This window comes from Candoia aspera, chromosome 1 (genome assembly GCF_035149785.1).
Source record: "Candoia aspera isolate rCanAsp1 chromosome 1, rCanAsp1.hap2, whole genome shotgun sequence".
In the NCBI taxonomy this organism is placed as follows: domain Eukaryota; kingdom Metazoa; phylum Chordata; class Lepidosauria; order Squamata; family Boidae; genus Candoia; species Candoia aspera.
In genome coordinates this window covers 95,287,853-95,307,195 of record NC_086153.1, presented here as the reverse complement: position 1 = coordinate 95,307,195, position 19,343 = coordinate 95,287,853, and the positions used below count along the sequence as shown (strand labels likewise).

General features: G+C 40.5%; 1 protein-coding gene across 1 annotated transcript in view; it reads left to right on the top strand.

Moving 5' to 3' along the window:
- Nucleotides 1–19,343, top strand: part of LAMA2 (laminin subunit alpha 2) — a 352,961-nt gene that overhangs the window by 246,204 nt on the left and 87,414 nt on the right. The window contains exons 33-37 of the mRNA XM_063295339.1: nt 8,017–8,159; nt 8,616–8,714; nt 13,003–13,114; nt 14,065–14,227; nt 15,196–15,406. Coding sequence (XP_063151409.1) covers nt 8,017–8,159; nt 8,616–8,714; nt 13,003–13,114; nt 14,065–14,227; nt 15,196–15,406 — 728 coding nt within the window. The remainder of the gene's footprint in view (nt 1–8,016; nt 8,160–8,615; nt 8,715–13,002; nt 13,115–14,064; nt 14,228–15,195; nt 15,407–19,343) is intronic.

The window sequence follows — 19,343 nt, the reverse complement described above, 5'->3', positions numbered from 1 at the left end:
GCATGCAGGCAAACAGTTGCTTAGGATATAATGGTTCATGTCAAGATACTTTTAGATGTCATTCCCCTACTAGAAAGGTAACATGCAGCCGTTCAACTTCCATCAGCCCAAGCCAGAGCAACAAATGACCAGGGATGATGGAAATAATAGTCCAGCAGCTGGAAGTTGCACCCATTTAATGCATGGTAAGGAGAACAATATAGCTTAGGAAGCTATGACGATGGCCATTATCTATTTGTCTTTATTTTGCCTGATAAAGTTATATCATTAAGAAATATCTTAATGTATTACGTTCTACGACCAACAGGAAGCTCTGGCATGGGCTGGTGTCCTAACAACCAGGAAACACACTGAGACAAGGAACTGGTCTCTAATATTTATTGCTAGTACTTAACAGGAATCCTAACAAACTGAAGAAGCGTGGGGAAAACCCAGACATATAACCCCCAAGGGTTAAGGCGGTCCCGATCTGTGTCTCTTTGAATGGCTGAACAATTCATCAGTGCTACGCATGCGCTTGACAGTCTGGATGGGAGCCCCCTGCTCGCCATCCTTACTCATGACATCACCCTCCCCTCCAGATTCACATTCCATTTCAGCCCCCTCCCCTCCAGAGTCTTGATAAGATGTGCCGTCTGCTTCTAAAGTCCCATGGGAACTGGGCAAGGATGGCAAGTCTTCAAAGGACAACTCCTCCAAGGACGAAGCAGTGCTGCCCTCCCAGTCTGATAACGCCTCCGGGCCAGGTGGCTGCTGCTGGAAAACATCTAGAGAGTTAGCACGGTCAGCCCCCCTCCCCCCTGGGAAATGAAAGCCCGAGGTTGAGGGCTGTGGTTCCCCCACCTCCTCTGTAACTGGAGTGAAGGCCTCAGGTGGGGGGGGGGGGAAATACACACTCATGAACTCTTCTGCTTGGGCTTCTTCGGCCTGCTCAGGCGAAAGAGGAATCTCTGGTAGAGTGCGAGGCTTGGGTTTGTGAGGGAAAAGCTGATGAAAACGATGAACCAGTTCTGGTGCATGCACATCTCTGGCATTCTCCCACGTGCGCTCTTCCTCAGGGTACCCTTTCCAGTGTATGAAATATTGGATGCCCCTTCCCCTCCTCCTAGAGTCCAGAATTTCCTCCACTTCATACTCTTCCTCTCCCTCCACAATTGCTGGAGGTGGGGGGGGGGCAGTTGCGATCGCAAGGCACTTGGGGGAGGGTCTTTGGCTAGCAAGGCTCTGTGAAACACTGGATGGACCTTCATGGATGGTGGGAGCTGTAAACAATAAGCTACTGGATTTATCTGCTGCACCACAGTGAAAGGGCTGACAAACTTAGAGTCCAATTTCTTGGAGGGTCTGGTAGAGATCAAAAACTTGGTAGAGAGCCACACTTTGTCTCCTACTGCAATCGCTGGCCCCTCCTGTCTGTGAGCATCTGCCGCCCTCTTGTAAGCAGTCTTTGCCCTGTTCAGCTGCTCCTTTAACAACTCCTGTGCGGCTTGTTGCTCTTTAAGAAAATCAGCTGCGGCTGGAACAGTTCCCTGCTGGGAGGAGGTGGGCAACACCTGAGGGTTAACCCTGTAGAGCGCTTGGAACGGAGACATCTGGGTAGATGACTGCACAGAGTTGTTATAAGTAAATTCTGTCATGGGCAGCAGGGCTGGCCAATTGTCTTGCCGATAAGTGGTGTAACACCTGAGATACTGCTGTAACCACTGGTTAATTTTTTCGGCTTGCCCATTACTGGCAGGATGATGTGCTGATGACAGGTGGATCTGGACCCCTAATGACTGGAAAAGGGTCCTCCAGAACCTGGAAGTGAACTGTGGGCCTCTGTCACTCACCAAGTGATTCACCATGCCTCTATACCTAAAAACGTGGTCTATGAACAACTGCACTGTGGCTGGTGCAGATGGGAGGCCCTTGCAAGGAATAAAATGTGCCATCTTTGTGAAAAGGTCCACCACCACCAGTATGGAAGTCAGGCCCTGGACCGGGGGTAAATCAGTGATGAAATCCATGGAGATCGTATCCCAAGGCCTACTGGGGGTGGGTAGGGGTTGCAAGAGTCCTGTGGGCTTCCCTGGGAGAGGCTTGGCTCGTCTGCAGGTGTGACAAGAAGCAACGTAGCCCTTAATGTCTGCCACCATCTTAGGCCACCAGTAGTCTCTCAGAGCTCTATGGAGAGTTTTGAAAACGCCTCCGTGGCCTGCCATTTGGTGGTCATGACACAGTCTCAGTACTACTTCCCTCAATGAAGGGGGAATATACAATTGCCCACTATGCCAGAGGATTCCTGCCTCCACATTGAATGGGGAGGCAGTGTCTTGCGGGGCCCTCTGGAGGTCATCCATCCTGGCCCTGGCATACGGGTCCTGTTGCTGCTGAGTTCTGGCTCTTGAAAATAGGTCCTCTGCTTGTCTGCCTGCTGCTAAAGTCTCTGGTTGGTTCCCCCTCATAGACTGATCAAAGTTGTGAGGTTGTAATATAGCAGCCTGTACTTCCTGGTGAGTGGGGGGGTTTGCTTGAAAGGATCGAGACAGGGCGTCTGCCAAGCAGTTTTGTGCCCCGGGCACATAAGAAATAACAAAATTGAAACGGGAGAAAAACTGGCTCCATCTGATCTGGTGTGGAGTGACGGATCTGGTGTTCTGTAGAAGCTGTAAATTTTTGTGATCAGTACAAACTTTCACAGGAAAGGTCGCCCCTTCTAGCCAGTGCCTCCACTCTTGGAATGCTGCCTTAATTGCCAGCAACTCTTTGTTAAAAACATCATAGTTTCTCTCTGCTGGTGAGAGTAGGCGTGAAAAAAAGGCACAAGGAAGCAATGTATTCTCTGCCTTGTTTGTATATTGCAATAACACTGCCCCAATGGCAACATCTGAAGCATCTGAATACATTATGAATGGCTTCGTGGGGTCAGGTTGCCTTAAGAGCGGCTGGGAAGCAAAAAGCTGCTTCAATTCCTGGAACGCTGCTTGCTCCCTCTCCCCCCATATGAATTTTGAACCTTTCTTCAAGAGGTATGTGAATGGTCTGGTCCGATCACTATAGGCCCAGACAAAACGGCGATAAAAATTACAAAATCCTAACCATCTTTGTACATCTTTAACATTTCGGGGAGGTGGCCAAGAGAGAATTGCCTGGACCTTAGCAGGATCCATGGATATGCCTTCTGTGGATACTATATAGCCCAGGAAATGTACTTCAGTTAAATCAAAGGCACACTTCTCTAGCTTGGCGAACAGCCTGTTCTCTCTCAGTCTTTGCAAAACATTATGTACATGGGTTACGTGAGTTGTGGCATCCTCAGAGAAAATTAATATGTCATCTAGATAAACGACCATATACTTATCTAGTAAATCAGCAAAAACGTGATTCATAAATCTGGAAAATATGGCTCCTGCATTAGACAAGCCAAAGGGCATAACAAGGTACTCAAATTTTCCAAACCTGGTGTCAAAGGCAGTCAGGTATTCGTGCCCCTCTTTCACCCGGATCAGATTGTACGCACTCCTGAGATCCAACCTGGTAAAAATGCGTGCCTTCTGTAAGTGATCTAGCAGATCCGAGATTAAGGGCAGAGGATAGGATTCTCTTTTTGTTTGTTTATTTAAAAAACTGAAGTCGTGGACCACTCTCATGGGTGTCTCCTGGGTTGCAGGTGCCAACGGGTCAGGCTTCTTTGGTACGAAGAAGGTAGGAGCAGACGCTGGGGAAGTAGATGGTCGGATGAAACCCTTTTGGAGATTGGAATCCAAGTAATCCTTTAAGGTGGCTAGTTCCTTGGGGGACATGGGATATTGTTTCCTTGCTGGAATCTTGGCTCCTGGTATCAACTCAATGGTGCAGTCACAGTCCCTATGGGGGGGTAGTGCTGTGGCCTCTTGTTCGCTGAAAACGTCTGCAAAATCTGCATACTTGGCTGGCAAGTGGACTCCCCCTGCTACTGTGACTGCGTTGGTTGCTGGAGAGCGTGGAGCGGCTTGAATCTTGTGGTGCTGGCATTCCTTAGCTGGGAAGGAGATTGCTCCTGTAGTCCAGTTCATCAACGGGTTGTGGATCCTCAGCCAAGGCGTGCCTAGGATTACCGGCACATTTAGCGATGCAGTAACATAAAGCTGGATCCACTCAGTGTGGTCTCCCACTGTCAGTTGCACCGGTTCTGTGAGCCTTCTAATCGGCCCTGCTTTGAGTGGCTGGCCGTCAATGGTCTCCACTTCTATGGGGCATGGTAATTCTCTGGTCGGGATGTTGCAGTCTTGTACGGTCTGCGCATCAATAAAATTAGTTGAAGCTCCAGAATCCACGAGGGCCTCTAGCTTGACCTGGTGCTCTGGGTTGACATGGATTATTACTGGTAAGTAGTAAAAGGCTTGCCTGGAATCTTCGGAATGAGCCCTCCTTAATTGATTTATGGTCTCCCTGCTGAGCTCTGTGGAGGGAGACCGCTGGAGTTTCCCTGGTTGGGAGTAGAGGCGGAGCTGGTCCCTGTTTCAGCTGCTTGCCTTGGGGCTCTTACTGGAGCTGCTTGGCCTCTCGCTGGGCAAGCTCTCACCATGTGCCCCTGGGCTCTGCAGTAGAAACACAGGGCTCTCTCTCTCCTTCTCTGCCTCTCAGTCTCGGAAATCAGTCTCCTACTTGCCCCAATCTGCATTGGCTCCTCTTGTGCTGAGTGAGAGGATGCTACAGAGAGAGCTGGAAATCCTGAAAACGCTCTGAGAGTCCTGCTTCTCCCCGGCTGCATCTGCCTAAGCTCCTCTAGCCTGGCATCTATGACCACTGATAACTGATATAGGGCTTCTAACGTAGCTGGTGTTCCCTGGCGCACCAATTCATTCTTAATTTCCTCATCCAGCCCCTGTTTGAATTGGTCTTTCAAGGCACTCTCATTCCAGTCCAGATCTCCTGCTAACAACTTGAAATCAGCAATGTAGATTCCCACCCTCTTGTTACCTTGCTTGAGCTTCCGAATCTCTCGGCTGGCCGTGGCTTCTCTGATCGGGTCGTCAAAGTGTGCTCGAAACCCTGCCAAAAAATTCTGGTAGTCGTTGAGAATCGGGTCGTTGTTCTCCACCATGGGAATAGCCCATTTGGCTGCTGGTCCCTTTAGCAGACCTAGGATGAAGGTGACTCTGGTTCTGTCTGTGGGGAACTCTGCGGGTCTGCTGTCGAAGAACATAGTGCACTGTGTGAGAAAGGCTCTCAGCTGTCCTGCTTCTCCTCCAAATTTCTCTGGTAGACTGCCCTGGGATCTCAAGACTATTGGTGGAGCTGCTGCTGCTGCTGCTGCTGCTGCTGCTGCTGGCGCCGGTTGTGGGTTAATCGGAACTGGTTGTTGTAACTGCTGTAGCATGGCAGCTTGTAATGTGTTGATCTGGAGATCTACTTGTTGTTGGTGTTGTTGCAGGGCTGCTGCCAATTGTTGGATGGCGAGCCGCATTTCTTGGTTTTCTGAAGACATTTCTAAACGTATCTCCTTAATTGCTTGTTCCTCCCTCTTTCGATGGGAGTAGGAGTTTGTTAGGATTGATGTCCTAACAACCAGGAAACACACTGAGACAAGGAACTGGTCTCTAATATTTATTGCTAGTACTTAACAGGAATCCTAACAAACTGAAGAAGCGTGGGGAAAACCCAGACATATAACCCCCAAGGGTTAAGGCGGTCCCGATCTGTGTCTCTTTGAATGGCTGAACAATTCATCAGTGCTACGCATGCGCTTGACAGTCTGGATGGGAGCCCCCTGCTCGCCATCCTTACTCATGACATCTGGTCCATGAAGTCACAAAGAGTCGGAAGTGACTGAATGGTTAAACAACAACTTACATTCTACATATCATTAAGAAATGTAGAACTACTGATCTACCACTGTGCTTAGTATTTGTCTGAAATTGCATATTTAATATTTCCTTTCTGACTTGGTGGTCTGGTTCAGAGTATGATTAAGACCATTATGTCACTGCTATTTGGAAATAAATCAGCCCCTGTGCCAGATGATTAAGAGAAACTCCTTTTCCCTTCAGCTGCTCCCTTTCCTAACCCCGTCCAAGAAGAGGACAGCCTTTCCTGCTATGAGAAATCAGGAAACTGTAAGCCAGAACAGAGGCAATTAGGATCTTCAGTGAGGAGACCTTTGGTTTTCTGCTGGCCCCCAAATAGGTAGAGAGCATTGTAAGTGAACCATGGGAAGAGCCTTTAGTGTCAGATTAAGGCTCTTTTATACATAGGTTGGGAGCGAGATGAGAATGGCCTCGTGCTACTAAGAGTGGGGTTATTAGGCATAATAATGCCATGGTAAATTGCAAACGAGGACAAGGCCTCAGGCAATCATCTATAACTTAGGAATTTGAATCACCAGAGAGGGAAGAATATCTAGAAAGAGACTTCTTTGAGGATCATGTATCTATTCTTTGGTTTTGAAAGCTTATCCTTTAATTATTGATCGATAAGTCTTCTTAACACATCAGGGTGAGGATTTCAGACCTAACCAACCACAGAAGCATGGGCAAATCATATTTTGTTCAACATTTAATGAAAGTAAGGAGAAGATAATTTCCTGTTTAACCATTAGACAGAATATTGATCTTTCTGTGCAGAATAGGATTTCTACTTGAAGAAATGAGCATATACATATACAGATGGCTAGCTACTTACAATAGCTTAAAAAAACCTTTTAAAATGCAGTTATTCATTATATGTCCAAATATTGTCAAAGTGGTTCAGTAAAGCTGCCTATTTAAAAAAATAAAAAGAGGTGGTGGATCAAAAAATAGTCTTCTTTCACCACAAAAAGCAAAGAGGTGCTAATTAATTTAAATCACTCATAAACAAAGATTTAACCTAGGGGCTTATTAGCTTGTTGCTTGCAATCTTTACACATTGGCCTGGTTCATAAACCAGACTTTCATAATATGATTTGTTTAGCTTTGACCTAGCGTATTATTAGCATTCAGCCGCTTGGGGGGATGGAGTTGGATTTTTGTCCTCTGAAGGCCAGAAAGCATGTGGTAAAGTTGGAATGGAGGATTAGATTTTCTGGATAGTTCTTTGTGGATCCTTATCTATCTATCTATCTATCTATCTATCTATCTATCTATCTATCTATATAGTGCAATTACTCTTCCTCATTTACAGAATTTTATCGAAGGTTCAGACTTCATCATCTTTTGTGTTTTCCTCCATTCCTCCTCTCCTTTTTCTTACCACAAAAACATTGTTAAGGAGAGAAAGGTGGAATCACATTGCAATTTTAGTAAGAAGATCCTTCCATCTGGAAGTGCATTCTGTATCTTATACTTCTCCTACTTAGTTTCCTCAATTAAAACATTATGTTGGAATATGCGTAACTGCACTACTCACCCACTACATATTCCCTAAATAATGCCATGCCTTGTTCTGTACAGCATGTTTCTGCATACCTTTGCATAATTCCCAGCCTTCAGTTTCAAATTTTACCAATTTACTTTCTTAAAATGCTCCTACAATTATCTCTTATTTGGCTGGCATTGTTCCAACAGGATTTAGATGGCTCCACCACTGTTTCTTCCATCACTCTCTAACTCAAGTCTCTTCTATTAATCCTGATATATAATTGAAATGGATCTTAAGTATCTGTTAAATTAATTTGTTTAAATTTTTCCTTGCCCTTTGCCCTTCTGTCCTTCTGTTACTCCTCCCCACCTAAGCTAAACAAGAGTTTAAGCTCCTCTAGGCTCTGCCCTGTGATTTATTTTTGTTATTCTGAAAATTGTATATTGAGCTCTTATATAAAAAGTATTTCATGTCACATTGGCCTGCTCACTAGATCTGGACGATTTGATATTCATTTATCCAATCTACTAGAGACATCTTTGTTTCTCCACCTTTTATTGCTCCATGAATTTTTAGGAACCAGTTACTGAAGTTTAGTGGCCTTATATTTTGGAGAATTTTATGTGTACTATAAAATGTTTTTTAGTTGAAATAGCAAGTATTTGCTTCAGATGTTGAGCAGGAATAAATATTTTTTATTGTCTTTTCCCACAGTTTGTGATGATGAGTGCACTGGTGTCCTTCTCCGTGACTTGGATCAGCTAAATCAGATGACTCTAAGTGTTAATCTTAGTGGCCCACTTCACCCACCATATAAAATGCTTTATTCTTTTGAAAACACAACCCAAGAATTAAAGGTATAATCAAGCCCATCGCTAGGGTTTATATTTCATATGGTAGCATTATTTTAATCAGCATGTTATTGTGCTTAGATTTTAGAAAAGCATGCATTAGTGGTTTAATTGCTTTAACCATTATTATAATGAATTATTAGAGGGATAATAAGCAAACACCGTTTGTTCTCTCTGAAGAAAGTAATTGTTAGTATAACCAAAGCGCAGAGGTATTATAAAATAACCTTTCTAACATTTAATAAACATAAGAGGTCACTTTACTTATTTAATAATGCTACTATTTAGCCACATGCATATGTAGCTTTTCTTCTACATAAAGATATTCAAATAAATTATTTTCATATAACGGTTACAATAATTGAGATTAAGATGGAGCTTCATTCATCAGGATGGAAAACATGAATTTTTCTACTACTGGTATTGCACCCACAATGTAAAAGTGCATTTTTCCCCCCTCAGCATTTATTGTCACCTCAGCAAGCACCAGAGAGGCTTCTTAAGTTGGCACAGAAGAATTTAGATACTCTTGTGATAGAAATGGATGAACTGTTGACAAGGGTGAGTTTGACAAACAAGTAGGTAGATTCTGAATTCATTTAAACTAATGGGATCTCATGACTTTATCTTAGCTTACTACAGCCACATGGCTGCCATGTTCCCAGGATTCCATCTCTACTCCTGTAATATCTGTATGCAGGAATGATACAGCAGGGCATTGATAATATGACCATTTCCAATGGATTCATTCATTCATTGCCAGCATTTGTGTGCCACCTACTTGAGGAACCCTAAGCTGGTATGACTTATTCCCAGGGACAATTTAACAAAACCTTCTGGCAGTATTAGAAGCTGTTCTGCATATCAGAAAAAACATTTATAAAATTCTGTATATTGATGAATTAACCAACACCATTTCTATTCACTAACCCATCCAAATCATTATGAAGCAAGATGTGGCATCAACTTCAAAAAGAAGTTGTCAGCTAATCAGTGTTCTGCTCCAGCTGACCAATAGAAGGGTACAAAAAAAGATTTGATCAGGGCCCCACTGGAGCAGCAAAAGTCCCCATCCACATTTCCAGAATATATTGTGTACATTTGTCTTGTTTGCAAGACAAAAAAGTAACTGAGCAATTGTTCAAAGGGGGCAGATGCAAAGGCACCAAGCCACCATCCTCTGTTTTTAAAGGGCTGTAGTTATCAGTGGTTGCAAAAAGGAGTAAGGCTTTTGGCAACTGCCTGAACCAAAAATCACTCTATTCTAAGCATGATTCTCATGAAGTTGTCTTTATTTGTTGAGATGAAATGGCTTTAGGTACAGGAATTTCAGCAAGTGAACTATTTTCAATAGAACCAGTATATCACTGGGTATGTTAGGGTGAAGACTTTCTGATTCTCTTTCTCACAGCCTTTCTTTGAACCAGGAAGGAAGTGATCTCTGATACTGATGAAGTTTTCAGCTGGTTGTTTCTTGAATCCTCTCAGTGTGGAAAGCAACTCTGACCAAATAAATTACAAATTTCCCATTCACTGTCCCCACAGTTGCAGGTTGCTTCAGTGGTAGCAGAGAACATTCTAACCAATGACTACAGCCAGCCAGCTTGTAAAGAATGATCAAAGTTGTCAATGGGGAAGGTGGAAGAGAAATAAATTCTGTCTTAGAGCATCTAAAAATCCCCTCATCCCTCATTCCCCACAAAAGGAAAACAAATAAATTGCTAGCACATAAACACATCCCTATAGCATCTGCAATGCACAAAAAACTTTGAGTTGTTGCAGGAGGATTTGTGAGCCCATAAAAACATCTTCCCTCTTTAAGAGCCATGAACTGAATGCTATGTCAGCTGATGCCCAAGAAGTGGGAAGTGGGGTTTGTCTCAAGTTCCCACCAAGAATTTCTGGTTGAACAGAAATTAATCAGTGCAACTTCTGAATGCTGACAATGATGTGGGACCATAAACCTTCAAAACTGATTTTGGGGGCAGCTCAAAGGCCCTGTGTGGAACAGCCCTGTGCTAAAATGTGCTTGGCTCTGGTATTCCTCCTTGTAATGGCTTAATTGAAAAAGAAAATGCTCAAGATGTATTTCCTTCCACAAATATTTACTATGGGATGAAACCACTAGGGCTATGTGTGTCTTTCAAAAGACGTGCTCTGGAATGCAAAGGACCGGTTTTCAAAGAATTAGACCAGGTGGGGTTTTTGCATTCCCCAGTTGCACCACATGGGGATAGGGCCAGGGTTAGAGAGATGCTAGGCTACTGTGCCAGGTACACTGGATTTTTAAATTAATAGGTATTTTTTCTCAAGCCTTCCTTTTTATAATGAAGGTATTGGACAAAAATTCTGTCAACAGTCAGCAAATTAAAATAAACAACGGCAATAAGTCATACGCCGAAACACAGTGCTTTATTTTCTCCTACATTTTTTTTCAATTATAAAGTTCTAAAATGAAACATAGAAAAGGGGCTTACTTTTAGCACATATTACATTTTTTTAATTCGTAACATCACTTCCTTAAAAGAGAAGTGCAAAGTAATAATAAATTTTAATTTGTACTCCAACAGAGGCACAGCAAGAATAAAAAATCCTGCCTCAAAATCAGATCTCAGTTGTGATTTAGATCCTATCAAGCAAACCTCATTTAGAAAGGAGGGGTGAAAAGTCAGTTATTAAAACCTTTGTTTTCTGGAGGTAAGATCCTCTTCAGATGACACCTCTACTGTTGGTTATTCCTTTCATTAGTAAAAGCTACAAACTGCAGAAACTGGAATTTTCATTAGTTATCAGGTAGAGGATTATATCCATAGAAAGTCTGCCACCTAGTGATGAAACTAAATAAACTGAAACTTCATTGACTCCACATCAATGAAATTTGGATGCTTGCTGGACACGTTCAAAATCCATATTGGACAATACGTTTATACTCTGTACTCAAAATTTCCAAGTTTTGAAGATCTCCCTAATCTCTTCATTAGGGAGCATGTTGAGTTGATAAAATCAGCATGGTCAGAGTCTAAAGGTGAAATGTGGGTCATCTAACCAATTCCTTGACAGATGAAAAACAGAAGGGAGAAAAAATGATGATGATATGGGTTGCACAAGAAAAAAGTAGAAACCAATTTGGATAATTTTACCCAGTGGTAGAAAGAATGGATCTTCAGAGAATGAAATTTTAGTTCTTCCTTCAGTATGCTATCTCCCTGTTGAATGGCTACATTTCTTTGGAATGTTATGAAGAGACAGAAGATTATAGAACTATGATACATGAAGATTAGTTCATTGTTCTCTGTTAAGGCTACTGTATCTGAGTGTTAAAAATCCACACAACCACTAGAAAAGAGGTAGAGTTTTCTGTCTCTCTTTGCTACTGCCTAGTAGTCAGATTTTTCTGTCCAGTTGTGGACAGAACTGGACAGAAAAATTCTTGGTGCCATTTGTGTTTTCAAGAACAACTGGTATTACTGTTGTGTTGCTAAATTTAACTATAGTAAAAAAAATCCTTAAAATTATTTTAATAATTTATTTTGGGTAGTAAATCTATAATGTCACATACTAAATGATAACTTACCAATGTGTGACTGTATCAGCTTCTAATGGTCCTCAGACATTAGGAGTAAGTCCAATAAAGTTTAGTGGGGCTCATTTCTACATTACTGTAGTCACACATTATATTAAGCCACAGTGTCTTCAGTTTTGGCTGAACGTGTTATGTGAAGCCAGCAGAATATGGTTTATTCAAGAAACAAATGGGGGCTTTAATAATGTGAAGCCAGCCAATGAGATTTCCTAAATCTGTATTGTATTGGCTAGTGGAAAGGAGAATCTTACCAATTTCATTCTTCCCAGAGTTCTATCTGATCACGTAGAAAAGTTTTAAGACTTTCCTCATGTGGCAGGACATTATAGAGGCCAAAGGGCCTTTATGCATGAAAAAATGCTTTTTCACTTTGCAGCTTCTCATGTTAATGTTCCCTTTACTAGTGGTAACTAATATTCATGGAGAGTTCAAAACCTCAATGATATGGTATAATTTCAATACCATTTTATTTCCATATTTCTAACTGGTTGAATATATATGATATGAACAATAGAAAAACAATCTCTCACTAGACCATTTTTTGTTTTGTACCTATAATCTTGCCAATACACCTGACAAATTGAGGTCTTAATTTCGAGTGTCAAGGACATTGCAGATTCAGCAAATCTGAGATTTATTTACTTCTCTGGCAATAAGGTAATGAAAGGAGAATGGGCAGGGGAATATGTGAATTTCTATTTTTGATCTGTCCAACAAAGGATGTATTTAGAACTGAGGTAATATTACAAAGCAGGAAGGTTTATTGTTGATAGATTATATGATGGGTATAGCCATATAAACAAATTATGAATCATTCATTAAAACCATACTCTGAAGTGCTACTTAAGTGTTCTCAAGTAAGCATTAAGTAACACTGAAATCAATAGGACTAAAGTGCCTAATAAAATCCTAAGAGACTCATGATTTCAATTGGGACACCAATATTTTCATCAAATGTAGAGTCTTACATATTTAAGAATGTGAATAAAGCCAAAGAAAAATTTTATCCAGAATTCCTTTGTGTCCTATTCCTTCCAATGTGCTCTCCAAGAAATAAAAAATTGAGCCTCTGGTGGACCCTTAATGATAGAAGTGGTTATAAAATGTAATTGTGTACTTGGGAAGTGTGTGTCACTTCCAGTATATCTGATCAATAATTCATTGATCTCTTTTTGCCTGAGGAAAGGTTTCCAAGTAGATTCAGACAGATGGAGTATCTCCTTGTCATGTTCATTAATTGCACTTTTCTTTAATCTGTATTGCCAGGCAACCAAGGTGACAGCAGATGGGGAACAAACTGGACAGGATGCTAAGACAACTAATGAGAGAGCGAAGATGCTTGGACAGCTCATCAAAGTCACCCTCCAGGCTGCAGAAGGTAAGAAAGGGAAAGTGCCAATAGTTTCTCAAGGAAAGGAAAGCAACACATTTTAAGAATAATTATATAAGGCACTGAACAAGAGTTCCTAAAATGAGAGGATCAGTTGATTAAAATGATGGACTTTTGTGTTAAACTAGAGAAACTATAGTCAAATAATTATAGGCTTCCTACAATCTAAGGAGGGTAGTTTGCTACAACTGTTGGTAAATTGGCAATTATGACCACAGAACAGCAGAAATTGAATGTTCTCCTTCAGGAACATTTTGAGTCTAGAAGAATAGCTATTATGATTAAATAACTAATGGGTAACTTCTGCCTTGCTGTTGTTTATTTTCAAGTCAGTAAAATTTTCATTTAAGAGGAGAAGAAAAAAGTGCCGTGTAGTTTTAGTACTCTACAAGGTGTATTAAGAGTACATCTTTAATTTCTCAAAATGGCTTTAAAAATACATTATTTCTTGCTGGAAATGAACATCTGCTTGCAAATAACGGATAGATATACGTGCATCTTGAGACTCAGCAAATTATGTCCCTAAAAGGAATTTGATTCCATGAACTTCAGAGTGTGATTGGGAATAGTAATTAGAAAATATTAAGCAATATTTAGGGATTATAAAACATACTGAATAAAAAAGACCAGGCAGATATAATTCTTATTGTAAACCTGGTATCATTGTTTGAACTGAGATGCAATCCTTTTCTAGCAATTCTGCATAAAATCCCATGCACAAATTATGTGACTTTGGGTTGTACAAATAGGCTATGGTCACAAAATATTAAGAAACATGATGTCCAATCATGTTGTCTCTTTATTTATTATTGGAATAATGGGACATATTTCAGATGAGGAATATCATATGAACATTTCAGTAAATGAAATGGAATGAATATGCTAAACATCATCTACTTGCACTTTGTTGACATTCATAATTTGCCATCTTTCTGCAGATGTAAATGATGCTGCTTTAAAACTGAATGAGACAGTTGGGATCCCAGATAAGACACTTGACAAAAGCCTGCAAGAATTACACAGCGAAGTTGACAAAATGATGACAGAACTTAGGAAGAGAAAATTGGAAGTGCCAAAGGCAGTAGCTCAAGATGAATTAGAGTAAGTAGTAAAGGAGAAGATATAAATGAATTGATAGTTGATTTTATTGTGCCTGTAATCAAACTCCTTTCAGTTTTCAGGGAAAATTGAAATTTCAGTGGCAATTTAAGACTGTCCAAATAAACAGCAGAAATTAAAATAATAAAAAAAGATTTTTTTTAATTTCTGTTTGAGAATAGCTATAATCACTTATCAGTATACAAATGAATACAGAGCGAGTGAAAAGAGAGAGAGAGAGTTGGATCAATGAGTCCTTAATATCCCCAGATTCTATCTATTTTATACAGATTTATTAATATAAAAAAATAACAACTAAAATTTGCCTGCAGTTATTTTTATCCTTCACTATGTTGCCTTTACAATTACTACCTCAAAAATGAGTTTAGGGATAAATTTTGGAACAATGAGGCTTGAGGAAGCAACAGCTTTTGTCACCTCTGTGGAATAGTCTTCTTTAAAACAACATAGATAAAAGTACTGTGATCAGAGAGTCCCTGGTGAAGTTATTCAACTGAGAATAGAAACTGGATCTGTCAGTCTGAGAATTTCAGCAGAAATGCATATTTCTGCAGGGGAAATGTCTCTCTGCTTCTGTGAGTCATCAATAAGGAGCCCAAAGGCTGAGATTAGTCTACTTCAGAGGATCCCTGCTTTGAGCCTGACATTCACAACTTCCTTCTAAATCAGCTTGATTCAGTACTCAGTTCAAGATCCAGTTAAATCCAATGCATATATTCCTAGCTTGAACTATTAATGATGCTAGGCCTGAATCGTTCAGCAGGAGACATGCTAAGCCGCTGTTTAGTGCCTGCTAAGACCAATAAGCATTGCAAAGCAATATCATGAATGAAGCATGTCCTAATGGACAGCTGCGTAAACTAAGTCTATTTAGTTTAAACACCTATCAGAAGAAGGTAGAATGAGGTATAAGAGATCTGTTATTAAACATTGTTTATGGTATGTTACAGGTCAGCAGAAGACCTCTTGAAGAACATGAACCAGCTATTTGTAGAGCCAAGGAAGAAGACTGAGGACCTAAAAAATGAAGTCAAAGAGAAACTAGCAGACTACCATGATAAAATTGATGATGCTCTGAACCTGTTAAGAGAAGCAACTAATAAAATTCGGGAGGCAGACAGACTATCTGCAATCAACCAAAGAAACTTGACAACAGTGGAGGTGGGTGTCTGCTCACAAGCCCGTTTCACTGACTTTTTCATATATAAGCAGAGGTGGTCTGAACAAGATAAGGAGCTTTCTCTCCCAGTTTAAAAAAAAAAACCCAAATGCTATGAATATAACTTAATAAAATCTTTGACACATTATTTAAATTACTATTTGTAATTTAAGTTACAGCAGCAAAGTTTTTATTGAGCAGCAAAATTATTATTGAGATGAGGAAGAGAATGAAAAGAAACTCCAGTGACTAGTTCATGGTTAATATATGATACATATAGAGTATAGTAATTCAAATAGACTAAGCCTAAGTAGAGCCCCATACAGCCGTTACTTCACATTCTGTGTTGATATTCTATTCACATACAGAGAGAGAGACGGACGGTTAATCTTCAATATTAGTATGGCTACCCTTTCTTTTCTCTCATGCTCTCAAGTAAGGAATTAAAATGGGTATATGCAAATTCAGGTTATAAATCAAACCATCATATATCTTTTGTAGTTAAGTGGTGTAAATGATTTTCCTTGATTTGAGTTTAATTGCAATGACTTGAAAGCACATTATACTGTACATTAACAAGTGCTTAGCCGTGATAGTAAGAGCAAAGTCAACCTCAAATGAAGACAAATGTGTTCAATTTCTTGTTTATGTCTCACTCATGTTTTGCCTAAAGGCAAATATTAATCCAGTGATGGCAGTTTCCATAAATACGCTTCAAGGGCCAGATGGGCTAACAGTCTTAAGGGTAGTGTTGCTTCTCAGTCTGTTCTTCAAAGGAGGAAACAGAAAAATACTAAAGATTATATATACACACACATACTGCATAGAGGGTAACCAAAGGTTAGGCCTCATAGGCCAATCACAATATATTTAATTAATTTTAATAATTTTTTTCAGAGAAAATATTATGTACTTAGGAATGTTCAAAGGTCACACATCACATGAGTAAGGAAGTGTTTAGAAGAAAATAGCAACCAGTTCGAATGTTTAATGTAATTTATACTATAATTTGTCTAAGGGGCCTGACTCTTGGTACACCCGGTATATATACATACACACAGCACACATCTGGGTAGAAACATTTTTTAAAATTTGTGTTCATCACAATCTGTTTTATGGGATTCCATGCAGTCAAAGCAAAACATTTTTTATCATTTAGATTCCTGGAATATTTTTTATCAAGTGTCATGTAACCATGTTTCAAATCATAAAGATACACTTTTGTTGTTCTTGGGATTTCTTTTGATGGTGGGGCTTATATGTATAAAATCTGCAGGCCTTCCTCTCTTTTTCTCCTCCCTTTGTCTTGAATAATTGTATTAAGCTTTGGGTGATTAAGGCTTTACACTCTTTAGAAATGATCTGGAAGAATTATTTTAAACCTTGTACAAGCAAACCAGCTCTTAGCTGTTTATTAAAGCATGCAGTTTTTCTTTCAGGCTTCAGCATGAACCTGAAAAAAGGATATTAATAAATTGAAATTGCTTTAATAAATTGAAACATTAAAACAGTGTGTCTATAATGCAGGTTAGAAAGTAGCTCCATTTTTTCCAGACTTGCTTGGAAGCCTGAACTATATCCAAAGCAGTTCTTCCAAATGATTTTCAAAGTGTCCAGTATTCATATCTAATTAAATGCAAACCAGTCCAAAGACAATTGTGTCCAATTTCTAGGGGTCCCAAAAGAGAAAAATATTGGGTCAAAAGTCAGAGGGATAGTAAAAGAAAAAGAAACTAAAAAAGTGTGAAACACAAGGAAAAATAATTATAAAGATTGTAATATGTTATCTTTAAAATTCTTCTTCATTGTGTTTCACACTTTTTTAGTTCTTTTTCTTTTTGTAGGTTTTTTTTTTGTAGCTTTTATCTTTGTTTTAAACTTAATACATTTCTTATTAAAAAAAATCAGAGGGATAGTGGCAGAGGCATGGTCAAAGCTGGGTAGTTATCAAGGTTTAGTCAGTAAACAAGAAAAGGGACAGGAACAGCAGGGCAGAGATTTCACTCTGGAAACTAACTGCTCAGAATAAGGTAATGGCTCTAAGGCTTTACAGTTCCTGACCCACCAGTATGGGCTACTTAGATTAAATGGCCAAGGTTCACAGATGGGGTCCATAAACACCAGTGTCCATAGACATCTCCTTTGTCAATCTGCAGGTTGCTTGATCCATGTGTCTCTTAAGTCCTTTGGCAAGTACATTTCTTCTAACATCATCAGCTTTCTGATAAAGGGTGCTTTGTAATAGGAAACACTGTAGATGGTCTTTTAAAATTTACTGTGTTTCTATGCTGTTTCAGTTGTTGCCGTCTCTTAAGTAGCTTGCATACCCCACATCCATAACAAAGGTTAAAAAAAAAACAGTATGCTAGCAATCAACATAACAAATAATAACATCCCAACACCCCCAATGTACCAGGGCACAATGGAAGTTGAATTAAATAAAACATTCCACAGCAAGAGGGAACAACCTCATCACATATCAACCTCCACGCTCAGCTGAAACACACAGGTTTTCATTACCTTCCTGAAGCTTAGCAGTGTTGGGGCTACTTGGATTTCAAGGGGAAGGCTGTTCCAGAAAAGGAGAACAACCATTGAGAAGGTCCACCTTTGTCCCTGTTGATGCCATTCTTGAAAGTAGAGTCTCTTTCAAGTCAAGCTTCTGGTGACTTGAAAATATTTATGTAATTTTCTAGTCAGCCCTGTGAAAGTGATTTGCCAGGGTTGTCTTCTGGGATTTTTAAATAATGTTTCAGTCTAGCCTACAATCCTGGAATTCTCAGCTGGTGTCCCATTGAAATACAGTCCAAGACCATTAGTGTTGCCCATGTTTACCACAGTTTTTTCATGACTCTTGAGATTATTCAGCCAAGCTAATATAAAAGATTAAAAGAGAGCCAGGTTGGTGTAGTGGTTAAGGCACCAGGCAAGAGGCTATAAGTTCTAGTCCCACTTTAGGCACAAAGGCAACTGGGTGACTTTGGGCCAGTCACTCTCTCTCAGCCCTAGGAAGCAGGCAATGGCAAACTATCTCTGAAAATCTTGCCAAGAAAACTGCAGGGACACGTCCAAGCAGTGGCCAAAAGTCAATACTGACTTGAAGGTGAAAGAAAGAAAGAAAGACAAACCATGGATTTTATTTTTAATTTGATCCTTCAGTTTATTCTTCTAAAACATGGTGAACTTTCCAAAAATTATATAGTTGTGTATTTTATCATAAAGCATGACTTGAAGGCACACATTTCTTTGTTGTTATTATATAAGGACTGGGCAGGGATTCATTGACAAAAAGGTGCTTTGGTGCATATAGGGATGCAGATGTAACACCTGTTTGCAACTTCTTAAACCAAACACCTCTTTTCTAGGATGATGATGCAGCGGTGGGGGACAAGTGCACAATTTATTTCTCTGCTTCTCTGAAAAAACAAGTGTACAATTCCTGGGAAAGATGCAGCTGCTTTAAGAAGTTGCTCACAGGTGCTAAGTGCCTCGAGGACAGGTATTCCTCAAGTTATGATGGCATTTGGGACTGCAATTTCCACTGCTAAGCAACGCAGTCATAAAGTGTGATGTCGTGAGACAACATTACTTAGCGACAGCAATCCCTGCAGTCCCCATTGCTGTCATTAAGCAAGGATTGTGGATCAATAAGCGAGCACCTCCTTGCAACTTTCTGCTGGTTTCCAGCAACCAGAGACAGTGGGGAGCGGGCAGGACGTTGCGAGTCCCAGGCAGCTTGCGAGCAGGCCAGCGGGTAGGCAAGTGGCTGCTGCCGGGTGAGAGAGAGAGCAAGGGGGTGTACAGGTGGCTGGGGAGACACGTCGCAAGCATGGCAGGGCTTGGGGTGGCTGCTGCTGGGTGAGGGAGAGGCATGCGTGGCTATAGAGGTGCAGTGCAAGTGCAGCGAGGCTTGGGGAGGGTACGTAGGTGAGGGAGACC